This window comes from Camelina sativa, chromosome 6 (assembly GCF_000633955.1).
Source record: "Camelina sativa cultivar DH55 chromosome 6, Cs, whole genome shotgun sequence".
Lineage (NCBI taxonomy): Eukaryota > Viridiplantae > Streptophyta > Magnoliopsida > Brassicales > Brassicaceae > Camelina > Camelina sativa.
Genome location: NC_025690.1, coordinates 23,938,256 through 23,951,574, shown reverse-complemented (window position 1 = coordinate 23,951,574; position 13,319 = coordinate 23,938,256). Strand labels below are relative to the sequence as shown.

Here is a 13,319-nt window from a genome sequence, read left to right as displayed (position 1 = left end):
TGTGTTTAAACAGAGAAAGTAAAAACAGACACTAACAAACGTTGACCCAGTTGACGTTTGAATTTAATGATGCATTGACTACCTCTGGACCGATATTACCTGGTTACACAAACCCTTACAGACAAAGACTTAACACTTAATGTCTCAGCTATGTTCTCCTTTTATACAAGTATACACTCACCCCCCACAATGGCAGAGGAAGAAGTTACAATTGCTGTAATAACTAATTTTGGCAGTTGAAGCACGTGAGCCCCTCGTGACTTCGCTTCTCCACACACAAAAAAAAACTGAAACCTCCTAATTGGGCTAGAGTCTTCACATCTTTCCAAAACCTAGTTCATCTTCTCTGGGTTGTGGCGATCGCTCCTCTCTGCCGCCATCCATGATGACCCTCCGTCGAATTCTCTTCCTCGGCCTCAAATTGCCAAAGGATGTTGCTAACGGGTTTCGTTTCTTGTCCTCGGCTTCTACCTCCGCCGCCGTCAAGTATCCACTTGGAAAAGATCCATCGTCACTCCCATCGGCTCTCACACAGAAGCTTCCTGAAGATCCATACTTTTCATCGATGACCGTCCGATTTCTCTACGCTACAGAGTCAATTCAATGATCGAGCTTTGTCAGCTGGACAAAGCGGCTGAGATCTCGCGTCTAGCTGTGTTGGATAGATATCGCAGCAACGACTCAGTCTTCATCAGCAACGGAATCATCGGTGCCATGTGCGGTGCAAAACGGTATGAAGAAGCCATTGCTCTGTTCCACTACTTCTTCAACGAGTCTAACGTTGTTCCAAACATGGTCTCTTTCAACCACATCATCAAAGCTCATTTTGAAGAGAATCGTGTAGAAGAAGCACTCCAACTATTCCATCACGCCAACAACAGAGGTTTTGATCCAGACCACGAAACGTACAGGATTCTGACTAAAGGTCTTGTTAACGCCGGGAGGGTCCATGACGCTGTGGGTATAGTTGATGGGGCGGATCATCTGTTGTGCGATTCAACTGTATACAGCTATCTGATTCGCGGTTTCTTGGATCAAGGAAACCACGACAAGGCTGATCAGTTATTCAATAGAATGTCGGAAGAGCTTTATGATTACGACGACATAGCGCTAGTGGATGCAACATTTGTGGATTATTGGTTCAGACAAGGAAACGATGAGAAAGCCATGGAGATTTACAACAACAAGGATGGAGAAAAATTCATGTCTGCGACGACTGGAAATACCCTGTTGAAAATTTTGCTAGACAACGGTAAAAAATCTGAGGCATGGGAATTGTTTGACGAGATGATAAACAATACTACTTATGATGGTTTGTTAGGTGCTAAGAGGAGGACTTTCGATTCCGAGACTTTTAATATAATGGTGAATGAGTGTTTCAAGCTTGGCAACTTTACCAAGGCCATGGAGACTTTCGTGTTGGGTGCGTCTTTTGGCGCTTCTGGTTATAGTAACATTATAGAGAGGTTTTGCGAGCGTGGAATGATGTCCGAGGCAGAGGGTTTGTTTGAGGAAATGTGCTCACGCAAAGATATGGTCTTGTCTAGTGAGATTCCTATATTGAGATCAATGATCAAGGGATTCGTTAAGGTTGGGAGAGTGGATGATGCTCAACTGATGTTGAAAAAGATGGTTGATGCAAGTGTACTAAAAGTTGCTATTCATAAGGCTGATTAGAGAGGATTGCTAACAAGTTGGACCAGAGAAGAGGCTGTCAACGAGAACAAAAAAAGAAAACCCAATCGAAGCTTTATGAATTTATTAAGATATTGTGAACATTTTACAACATGTTCCATTAGTTGACTAGTGGTGAATAACAAAACCTTTACAATAACAAAAAAGATACCTTCAGTTTACAACGTTATACGGATCATCTATAAAGTGTGAAGAGTTCTTCGTGTATTTGTTGTTCTACACGGAAGTAAGGGCATGCATATTGTGTGTGATATGTATCTTGTTTTAAGGAGAGAAATATACTGGATCATACCGCAGAATATGTCAACACGTACATTACAAGGGTCATGTGAAGCAGTTTAGTTCATGGTCCAAGTTTTCAAATTCAGACTATTCGTTTAGATTCTACAAAATTTAGCTTGAAATGGAATGCTAGTTAAGTACTCCATATTTGTATATTCTGATAAGAAAAATGAATGCCTAATCAATCTGAAAGTCCTTAATTAATTAGGACATCCTATAATTAGATATTTCCTACAAGTACAACAACAACAAAATCAAGTTCGTGTGTTTACGTTAAAGTAAGTATATAAAACAAAAAAAAAAAACACAAGAACTAAACGAAGTCAAAGATAAACAAAACACAAGTCCAAAGCGAAAGAAACATTCGACCAAAAAATAGCCAGAAACTTGTATACAAATACAAATACAAATTCCCCTCTCCAATCACCCGCATGACATGTCAGCCTCACCGAAGGCTTCATTACCACTCAATACTTAAATCTTATTGGTCTGTCACAGTCCGCATGTGTCAGCGCTAGATTGAGACACACATATTATTTATTTTTGTTATATACTGTACTATTTTAATTTATTTATGGGTTGTTTTATGTTTTGTTTATTTATTTCCAAACAAAAAGAGAAACGCAAATAAAACGGTGTTGTGAAATCAAAGCAAAAAAAAAAAAAACACATTACAAAGGGGAAGGGAAGGGTCGTGCGTGCGTGAGAGAGAACAAGAGCGCACTTCAATCGACCGACGCATTCATATTTCATCAATCTTCTTCTTCCTCATCTCTCTCTCTCAGCTCGAGGAGAGTTCTGAGATCCTGTTAAATTTATGTAATTTAGATCTCACATAGACGAGCAGGGGTTGAGGTTAGACAGAGAGTAATCGTCTAGATCTTAAGCGGGAAGAGGTTTTGCTTTGGGAATGCGTTGTTGGTCTCATCTTATAGTCTCATCGATCGGGTTCCTTATTTATTATTTTTTCCCCGTAGCAAATAAAAGTTTTGATTTTTACAATGCTTGATTCAGCTCTTAGTTTACATTCTTTGTTTATTTTTTTTGTTCTAAGGTTCTAAGATCTACTTTTCACTCATTGAATTGTGGGTTTTATGGCTATAGAGATCTGATCATGGGCTTTATTCAGAAATCATACTCTGATTCTGTGGATTTGATTGTGTTTTGTTTTGTTTGAGTTCCTCTTTTAAGTTGTTGATGATAGATTTTGTTGAAAAGGTGTTTCCTTTTTCTTGATTGCTTTTTGTTTTGTCTGTTATGCAGGTTATAGCTCAGTCTAGAATTCGTTAGGTTGGGAAAGGCCTATACAGAACGGGATGGCTGAGTGCAGCGTATGTCGTTCAAGGTTGGCTTCTCCCAGTAGCAGAGCTATATCAAGGGCTTATGATAAACACAAGATTAGAGTCTCTTCTAAACAAAAAGCCCTCAATGTCCTTTTGGTAGTCGGTGACTGCATGCTAGTTGGTCTACAGGTAATTTTATTGTCTTCCAACGACTTGTCTAAAACATTAGCGATTTCAATATTACTATTACGATGCATCTGTGATTACTTGCTGTTGTATCATGTGCAATTCCAGTAGCTTGTTGTTGTTTGTTGTTATGCTTTCTTAAAAGTTTACCTTTTTTTTTTCCTTATGTCCTTGCAGCCTGTTTTAGTGTATATGTGTAAAGTGGATGGAAAGTTCAACTTTAGTCCTATTAGCGTCAACTTCTTGACAGAAATCGCAAAAGTTATTTTTGCCATTGTCATGCTATTATTCCAGGTACGTTTCTGAATTGACTTCAGTTCTTGCATAATATCAGTTTTGTTTGTGGGCCGATTAAGTTTCTTTCTTGCATTTAAAACTTCTTGGTACTTGGTAGATATTTGTTCTGCACTAGAATATGAAACCAATTGCTAAGGTTGTTGAAGAGGGGTAAAGTCATATTCCGTTTCTTTATGTATCTTTATGATGGCCGTGCTGAGGTTGATGAATTAGTAATGGAATGAGATGGGGTTCACATTCATTTTTGTCAGTTTCTTGGTTTTACGTCACAAATTAGCCTCCCTTTTAATACTCAAATTTTTGTGGTAATATTGTAGGCCAGGCACCAAAAAGTTGGAGAGAAACCTCTACTATCTCTTTCTACGTTTGTCCAGGTACATCTTCTTGGCAATCAAGCGATTTGGAAGTACTAGGATTGTGGCACAGTCTCATATTAAGATTTAGTTTCTTAAAATCATATTGTTTAATGAATGTGGTGTATGTTATACATATGGTTTTCAAAGCATGATTGTTTGAAATGTATATGTTATGTCATTGCTGGATCCATCATCCATCTAACAGTATAACTTTTCCTACATTAGTTCCTGTATTAAACTCTAAATAAACTCTTGAATAATTATTTTTATTCTAGTTTTAGCAAATTGCAGTAACTCGAGCCTTTATTTCGCAGGCAGCTCGGAACAATGTGCTTCTCGCTGTTCCAGCAGGGCTGTATGCCATTAATAACTACCTTAAGTTCACAATGCAGGTACATGTGCTTCTTAATTTTCATTTTTTGCATCCTTTGGTAATTAAGCTGCGAAAATTCAACTTCATTGAAAAATTATCTTAGTTTTTTTTTGATTTTTATTGTTAAAAGATGTTTTAGCTTTCTGGAAAGAATATATCATTTGATAATTTGACACTATAAGAACTTAGCAATGGTTTTGGAATGTCAGGAAGCCTAATATGGTTGTGTAACATAGTTCATATGAGGTTTAAGAATCTTTGGTTTGTTGCTCCTCGAGAATATACTCATAGAAACTTTGGTTTGATCAAATTTGTTGATCCTTGATTTTGTTACTTAACATCTCTCCTTGTAGACACTACTTGTCCCTAAGAATATTATTGAACTATCATTCCTAACTTCCTAAGTAGATCTTATCTCCCCCCCTCTGTTTTTCATTATCGCGATCTTACCAAGTTCAGCTCAGCATTCTGCAATCGGACATGCTGCCTTTTGGTGATAGATGTTTGAGCTTGCTGTGAAAGTTGCACCGAACACTTGCTTATAAGATAGTTACATTATGCTCAGCTGTTGTATATATCTAGCCTTCTTGGCTAATGTTTGGCTCTATCTTTCTTTCTATTATTTAGTTTAACACAACGATTCACTTTTCTGCTGTGCCAGCTATATTTCAATCCTGCTACTGTGAAGATGCTCAGCAATCTAAAGGTTCTAGTAATTGCTGTACTACTGAAGATGATAATGAAGCGACGGTTTTCCATCATACAGGTCAGGTTCAATTATTCTTGGTTACTGTATGTGTAATTTGTTTAGTATTAGACATATTCTATTTGACCTTCCTTACCTCCAACTCAATGGGATTTAATTTCTTATTTTTTGTTGTAGTGGGAAGCACTTGCGCTCTTGCTGATAGGGATTAGTGTAAATCAGCTCCGTTCTCTTCCTGAAGGTGCTACTACTGTGGCTGTTCCAATTGCTACGGGTGCATACATATGCACCTTTATCTTTGTAAGTTACATTTCTTGGCTCTTATATATCCTTCCCTTAGAATTTAGTATGGAAGTTATTTCTCCATAGTCTGTTGTAAGTAATGCAATTGCGAACCTGTTGCTGCATCAAAGAAAGTTGTAATTCATGCTAGACGCTTATTCAGCACATCATCATGCAGGTTACTATCCCATCTTTGGCATCCGTCTACAACGAGTATGCTCTAAAGAGCCAGTACGACACAAGCATTTATCTTCAGGTTAGCTAATCTTGATACACAGTTTTTTCTCCATATAGCATCAGAGAAATGAAAGGCTTGCAGTAACATTGAAAGCCTCATGGTAGCCGTTGCTTGTAACTGTTGGTTAATGGTGTTGAATCTTTTGAATTGTTAACTTTGAGGCACATTACTGGAAAATGCAAGACCATCGATCCCAGTAGCAGTTTCTATGAAAAAAATAGAACGCTTGGCCTGGGTTGTTGAACTCTCTTTTCAGTTCTCTGGTCGAGTTGGTTGTGTTAACTATCGCTGTGGTCAGTTACTGTCTAGACCAGAACTTTTGGCTTGTGTTGTTGAACTTTCTCTGTTCTTTGGTCTAGTCAACTCTCTTAGCGATGTTGTTGAATTAGTCCTGTTCTTTACTCTAGTCAAATTATAAGATGTTGATCATCTCCTGCGTTCTGAATGTATGTGTTCTGAATGCAAAACTTTAATTTCCCTGGTGCAGAACATATTTCTCTATGGTTATGGTGCGATATTCAACTTCCTGGGAATACTAGGAACTGTTATATATAAAGGTATGGGTGTTTTTAAGCAAATTGAATGCCATAAAAGCTTCTTAAATCCTGTTAGATGCAGTGTTAACGATTTTGCCATGGTGTCGACAGGTCCTGGCAGTTTTGACATCCTACAAGGACATTCTAGAGCTACTATGTTTCTGATAGTAAACAACGCAGCACAAGGGATTTTATCATCCTTTTTCTTCAAATATGCAGGTAAAAGTGGCAATAGTTAGTAGTTACATTCAATTAATTTATGGATTAGTTCTTAATATGGAGGTTCAATATTTGAAAATTGGTATATATGTTTGGAAAATAAAAACCTCTCAGTAAGATTGTTTTCATGGATATTTAGTTGTCTTCATCTCTGTATGTTCTCAGATACAATCTTGAAGAAATATTCATCCACGGTTGCCACGATATTTACTGGGATAGCATCAGCAGCACTCTTTGGACATGTGTTAACCATGAATTTCCTTCTGGGGATTTCTATAGTTTTCATTTCAATGCATCAGGTAATCCAACTGTTCCTAGGTGTGTATCAGTTAACCTAGTAAAACGAGCCTCTAAGATGCTGCCTCCTTTTTCATCTCTAATATTGTTCTGCCTCATATATTATACAGTTCTTTTCACCCCTTTCAAAAGCTAAAGATGAGCAACAAAACGAAAACCTAGAATTAGTTAAGGAAAAGGATGGTCATGGGTGAGTGTTTTCATTGATCATTATCTTTTCTTTAATACTATGTCACTGTTAGATGCAATATTTGCTCTTGTACATTGTATATCTTCATATGCCTGGATTAGCACCATTTAACTTATTTTCTTCTTCTGTTATTTTCCGTTATTTCCTTCAGGGCTAAAGAGTCATTATTCATCAACATGGCAGCGGGAGCAAATGAAGAGGTGAAGAACATAAACACATCCCCATCTTCAAGTGTAGTTTAGTTCTTGTAATTCTATGACATAAGCTAATCATTTTTTTGTATTTCTTCTCTGTTTATGCAGGCTAGTCACCGAGTTGAATCAGACGACCGAGAGCCACTTCTTCCCAGATAAAAACATTCTCAGCGTAAGAAGTACAACCTCATCGTACTATCAAGAAGATAGACATTTTGGAACCTACCATGTTTATACTCAAATGCATTTTGCAGGAATTTTGTTACGAAGAATTCTTTTGGCCAAGATAATTTTAGAGATCAGGGGATTTCGATGGTATACTAGTAGCCGGATTCAGCGCAATAAACTACTTCCGTGAGGTTGAGTCCTTTCGCCGTGCTGCAATTCACCTCCAAAGAGTTAGTTAAAGTTCGTTTAAGAAACATCTGTATTCTTTCTTCAGATAGAACAATACAAACATCGTTATATGTATTTTTAAAAATCTATGCTTTTTTGCTCTCTATAGATATAAACCACTTTAAAAAAGTTTAAAAGACTCTTTGAGTAAAATAGAGAGATTAGTCCGAACCGGGAATAACCGGTTGGTTAAACTAAACCGGAGCTCTTCAACTAACTCCATTCTCTCACAGTCCACAAGCGAACATCATCACACAACAACAATGAACATGACTTCGTGTTCTTCTTCTTCTTCTTCTGCTTCTTCTCTCCCACGACTCTGCGCCACCAAATCCCAAACCTACAAGTCTCCTCTTTTATCATTCTCCACTCCGAAACGCCGTCGTTCTCGTCCTCGCCGGAACCGTAAATTCAATGGCTCATCTTACGACAACAGCGACGGCAATCTTCTCACACTCACCACCTCGTCTCCCGCCGGAAACGAAGACCAAAGCCTCAGCTTAACCCTAGACGTTAACCGGATTTCAAAACTAGCTAATTCCCGATTCCAATTGTTTCTCGATTCAAGCAAAGACGCGTTCTCCGACTTGCAAACACTAATCGCGCTCGACGATAACCGGAGAGTCGTCGTTTCCTGCAAGAAATCAACTATGCAGTTCGTCGGCGGTGTGGTTGTGCTTGGACTCGTGTTCGGTTTTGCAATTAGGGTTCTTGTGAAATTAGGATCAGTCTTAAAGGGTAATTTCCAAAGTAACCCCAAATTAGTTGTTAGGAGAGATAGGAGTCTGGGTGGGAAAGAAGTGGTTGTCTCTGTTGATAGCATTCGTTCATCTTCAAGACCTTCGAATAGCTCAATAGCATCTGATCAAGTTTCTCCAAGTAACTCTATGCCTAGAAGAAATCATCAGCTTAAATCTCAGAATAATTTGCCGAAATGGTGGCCTGCTTCATTGCCTAGTAGCCATAACTTGGATTTGGTGGACAAAGAAGAGTATCAAAGAGAAGCCAACAGAATCGTTCGAGGTCTGCTTCTAAATATCATGCTAAAGTCCTCATTTTTGTTTGCTTTATGTTGTTCTTCCAAGCTAGCTTTTAGCTTATAGACGGTTCTTTTGCTTTGTTACAGGTAGAAAAGCCTTAAAAAGCTGAAAGATTTCATTTTTTAACAAATGGTATTAGTATTGCTTATACGTTCATGGTTTCATCACACAAATGTAACTTACTTGTTTGGTTTCCAGGAATCGAGGATAACAGAACCAGCGGAAGGGACATCACAGATAATGATATTATTCAAGTTAGTATTTTGTTTTCTTTCTTCTCTCCAGTCGACTGTGTGACTATCTTGAATGGATTTGAATTAACCGGACTACTCTCTTCGTTGTTGCTATGAAATTATACTCAGCTGCGTAGAGTATGTAGAATTTCTGGAGTACAAATCTCTTTTGAGCCAACAAATACGCGAGATTCCTTTTACCGAACATCTATTGATTTTGTCCTGAATGCTTGCAGCAGGTTTGTTTTTGTTGACCTATTACTTTATTAAGTAGATTTTACTCGTTTGTCCTTTGTTATGGTTCTGAACTTGTTTGGTAACTCTCTGTAGAGCTCCTTGGGAGTCTTCTTCTGTTGAGATTTGTAGTGAAGATGCTCGAGAGTTCATTGCTGGGCTCGCTGAAAACATCGGACTTGCAAAGATAGATGCTGCTAGAATGGTTTCTGCAGCGGTTGCTGCCCGCACACGTTCGTGGTTTCTACAAGCTTGGGTCACTTTCTACCCTTTTTCTAGTGTCAGCAGTATTACTTATCTTTTTCTCCAAATCTTGACATGAATCTGAGATAAACGAATGCATTATTCTCAGCAAATCTCATTTTACTGCAGGCTTTGGAGATACAAGGTAAACATTCTGAATCGGCGGCTGAACTATCAAAAATATGCCTCATTCATCGCATATTTCCACCCAACGAGTACTCTGTATGTTCTTTTTGTTTCTTTGCAAGTTCAAAGATTTTTTCACCAATCTCTTCCCCTGTTTTCACAAAACTGCATTTATTGTTTTTTGATCCTCAGGCTGAAATGGAAATGGTTGCAAGAGGCTTAGAGAAACTCATGAAGCTTGAAGAGCGACAGTCTCTACTGAAAACGTTTGTTGGAATGTGTTGCAGTGAAGACAGTCAAAGAAGTGCAGCTGAGGCTCTGGGTTTGGTGCACTGGTAATAGACAAGCATTGATTTGACGCCATTTTTTCAACTTCTAGTGACAGACAAGAATTTCAAACTCTCTGTCATACTAAACTTAACAGAAATATTTTTTAAGTAATTGAATAGTTCACAAAATATTCTTAGTCTAGTGTCTGAGTGACTCCTTTATACTATAAAATCATAAATGAAAATATAGTTTGTTATAAATTGATGTATATTGAAGCGCTCCTTTGCCTAAAAACGATAAAATATCAGCTCATATATTAAAAAGAACAAACAAAATTTAGAAGACTTCACAGAGAGAATCAACCCATAAAAAAGAACAGTTAACAGTTAAAACAACCATGGACTTGAATCCCAATTCCTACTCACCATCTCTCCTTAATAACCCATTTGCATTCCAGTTGTAAATAGTAAGAATAAAGTGAAGAAAAAAACTTTGAAGCCATATGACTTAATCAATATGCAAGAACCACAATGAAGAATCAAGCTTGTGTTGGAGGAGCAGCAGCTGTTACTGAAGACCTCAAGAGCGGTTGAAGAGCTTTTACTACAATGCTCATGTTTGGCCTAAACTCTGCTTCGTATTGCACACACAAAGCTGCAACCGCCGCAAGCTGCGTTATCAAAACACACATTTTAGCTTTTAGTAGTGTACACTGGATTTATATAAATGATTAGGAAGTTTCTATTTTTAAAACCTTTGCAACTGCTTTAGGAGGATACTCTCCTTTGAGTTTTGGATCAACACATTGCTTCACTTTGTCTTCACTCAGTCTTGGAGTAGCCTGAACATTTAATTTGCAGAGAAAGTTGTAAATAAACGAAGAAGTGAGTCAGTAATCTCAGAAAGCAAAGGTCCAGTCAGATCAGTAAGTTAAATACCCAAGTGACAAGACTTTGTTGACCACGAGGCATTGTATGATCAACCGGTTTTCTCCCAGTAAGAAGCTCCAAAAGCACAACCCCAAAACTGTAAACATCACTCTTCTGTGTCAATTGTCCTGTCATGGCGTATCTGCAAACCCAAAAATGTATTAAGTTACATTCTTTCTGTAGCTAAGAATCATCATAAAGAAGTTTCGAGTCTTGAATGTTGAAGCATATTTACTCTGGTGCGTGATAACCAAATGTTCCCAACACTCTAATGGAATGAAGACGAGCAGCCATATCAGGAGCTTGATTAGAAAGATTAAAATCAGCAATCTTGGCTTTGAAATCTTCGAAAAGAAGCACATTGCTAGATCGAATGTCTCTGTGTATAACGGCAGGTTGAACTTTCTCGTGTAAGTATTCTAATCCTTTAGCTGCATCAACTGCAACTCGGACTCGTTGCATCCACTCAAGTGTTGGACCAGGTTGTGCTCCTTGCACTCCCTTTCTCCCTGTGTAATAGATCAATCTTTATCCCAAGTTATATTGAATGTTATTGATGTTTGAACAGAAAGCTTTCATACCGTGTAAGATGTCGTGCAAGGATCCCATTGTGGCAAACTCATACGCAAGGACACGAAGGTTTCCTTCGACACAATAGCCAAGAAGCTGAACAAAGTTGTCATTCTTCAGCCTCGAAACCTTGGAGACCTGAGTCAAGAACTCGACATTTGTTTCGGGTTCAGATGCATTATCAAGCTTTTTCACCGCCATGGCATTCCCATCATTCGAACTCGCGTAGTACACTCTTCCATAGGATCCTTCACCAATCAAAGCCTTTGATCCGAAATTCTCAGTCTTTTCTTTTAGCTCAGCCAATGACATAGCGGGCACATCGATGGGAGGAGGCTCCTTCAAGACAGGAGGCTTCACAGGAGCCGGTGTTTTCTTGTTGTTACGTCCTACACAAGCAAAGAATATTGAAATCAAGTTTATATACTACACATTTTCTTAAATTTGGACTAAGAACATGAGCAGTGATGATCACTATGATACTCATTTATTACTAAAGTAAGAAATATTTAGAGACATAACATCAAAAACATCTTTTTTAATACAAAGCTTGCCAACAAACAAAGGAAGGAACAAATCACCAAAAGCTACTTAACCTCTGGACAAGCAAAAGATACGCAACATATACATGGACCAAAAGCTTCAAGGGAATGTATCTAAAAGAGGGACAAGAATCTAATTTGATGAGTTTCTTGAATCACAAGTTAGTTGAACAAAGAGCAATACCGTAATCCTGGTGGCGAGTAGGAGGGGTTCTTAAACGGTTATGTTCTGATGAAGGGTAAGATTCTTGAACATGACAAGAACAGCACAACCACCTACGCATCTTCCCTCTCTTGCCTATATCAAGATCGTCTACAGCTCTCGGTTTATCCAATCGAACAAAGTTGCTTTGTGTACGATCATTCGCCTGAAAAGTTCATCAAAATTCATCAATGAGCTGATCTAACAATGTTGCATGGAAACAGAGGACTCTGCCTTCATAATAACAACATATGTCTGAAATTGTTGCAGCAAAATTAAGGTAAATTACGTTTGTTTATTAATACATTTGTAGAAACACAAATCTATCTATAAAAACATTTGGTTTTTTTAATGCGCATTGATCTTGATTGACCTAAAAATAAGGTGACATATGTATTAGTAATAATCAAATTGCGTATAATGCTTACCACTTGACCACGACGAGGAAAATCACGATCCATCAGAAATCAAGATGCAATTAGAAACAAACGATCAACGAGAAATAAACCGGAGAGACGAATCGAAAAGAAAAGATTTGGTAGACAAATGAGAGGCAGAGACGAAAGGAGGGGTGCGCTCGTTAAGAAGAAGGAAAAAAATTGGAATGCCAAATAACTACGTGAAAAATTAAAGAGAGAAAGAGACGAAAGATAAAAAGGAAAGGAAAAGAAACAGCTAAGAAAAGAAAGAAAACGTCAAAAGGAAGCGACAGAGAGGCGTTGTGATCAAGAATAGAACAAACATCCCATATTTGGTCAATTTATTATATCTGATGAAAAACACACAAAAAGAAGAATTATCTTCAAAGTCTCTCTCTCTACGTAATATATATTGCGTATAAATATTCGAAGGATTTGTTTCTTGTTCTGTTTTAGACAGAGACAGACGTGGGGCAATGTTTTTCTTCAAGAGAAGACAGATGAGCAACGCAGCGGCTAAGGATATATTATTTTCGTGCGCGGGTTACGTTTTAAACTATTTATACGAGAAAATTAATATATAAGATCTCCAAGTTTTGTCTGCCAGTGCTCATGTGTGAGTCAAACCAACAAAGACCACCAATCATGTCTAGTCTTTTCCTAATGAAATTACAATAGTTATTTCTCCGTGACTAATCTCTACTACAAAATCACCACATTCATCATGCATATATACAGACGCTCTCTCTAGCTCACCCTTTTTGATATTACAATTTTTGTGATCAAATGAATTATTGACTTTGTAAACGGTAACAGGTTAAAAGTAACCGTTGTAGTTTTGTGGGAGAGCCCAATTGTATACAAATCAAACTCATCGAAAGAAAAAGGAAACCAAATCAAAACCTAAAATTTCCTTCTTCGTTCTTTTGAAACCCGAATGCTATGTATTCTCCTTCTTCTTCGAGAAACCAAAACCCATAG

General features: G+C 37.8%; 4 protein-coding genes across 7 annotated transcripts; 3 read left to right on the top strand and 1 right to left on the bottom strand.

Moving 5' to 3' along the window:
* LOC104699423 (pentatricopeptide repeat-containing protein At1g10270-like) lies at positions 604 to 1,677 on the top strand. The gene has a single exon (XM_019246438.1). It carries the CDS (start codon positions 604 to 606, stop codon positions 1,675 to 1,677), a length of 1,074 nt encoding a protein of 357 aa, XP_019101983.1.
* On the top strand, positions 2,603 to 7,624 carry LOC104793253 (CMP-sialic acid transporter 2). 3 transcript variants are annotated; one of them, XM_010519574.2, is made up of 15 exons: positions 2,603 to 2,894; positions 3,241 to 3,449; positions 3,624 to 3,740; positions 4,061 to 4,117; positions 4,414 to 4,491; positions 5,134 to 5,238; positions 5,356 to 5,478; positions 5,639 to 5,716; positions 6,186 to 6,255; positions 6,346 to 6,453; positions 6,619 to 6,752; positions 6,861 to 6,940; positions 7,092 to 7,140; positions 7,243 to 7,306; positions 7,389 to 7,624. In XM_010519574.2, the coding sequence occupies exons 2-14, from the start codon at positions 3,294 to 3,296 to the stop codon at positions 7,291 to 7,293; spliced, it is 1,206 nt and encodes a 401-aa protein (XP_010517876.1). In that variant the 5' UTR covers positions 2,603 to 2,894; positions 3,241 to 3,293; the 3' UTR covers positions 7,294 to 7,306; positions 7,389 to 7,624. The 3 variants fall into 3 exon arrangements, with proteins under 3 accessions (XP_010517876.1, XP_010517875.1, XP_019082357.1); XM_010519573.2 differs by having other exon boundaries at positions 2,603 to 2,925; XM_019226812.1 differs by having other exon boundaries at positions 2,603 to 3,449.
* Positions 7,698 to 9,944, top strand: LOC104793254. Of its 2 annotated transcripts, none has more exons than XM_010519577.1 (6): positions 7,698 to 8,553; positions 8,769 to 8,824; positions 8,933 to 9,042; positions 9,134 to 9,293; positions 9,410 to 9,502; positions 9,599 to 9,944. In XM_010519577.1, the coding sequence occupies exons 1-6, from the start codon at positions 7,794 to 7,796 to the stop codon at positions 9,743 to 9,745; spliced, it is 1,326 nt and encodes a 441-aa protein (XP_010517879.1). In that variant the 5' UTR covers positions 7,698 to 7,793; the 3' UTR covers positions 9,746 to 9,944. The 2 variants fall into 2 exon arrangements, with proteins under 2 accessions (XP_010517879.1, XP_010517877.1); XM_010519575.1 differs by having other exon boundaries at positions 9,134 to 9,317.
* LOC104793255 (PTI1-like tyrosine-protein kinase 3) lies at positions 9,911 to 12,557 on the bottom strand. Its single transcript, XM_010519578.2, has 7 exons — positions 12,348 to 12,557; positions 11,902 to 12,085; positions 11,187 to 11,564; positions 10,841 to 11,114; positions 10,615 to 10,747; positions 10,431 to 10,517; positions 9,911 to 10,346 (listed from the first exon to the last, which is right to left on the bottom strand). The coding sequence occupies exons 1-7, from the start codon at positions 12,378 to 12,380 to the stop codon at positions 10,215 to 10,217; spliced, it is 1,221 nt and encodes a 406-aa protein (XP_010517880.1). The 5' UTR covers positions 12,381 to 12,557; the 3' UTR covers positions 9,911 to 10,214.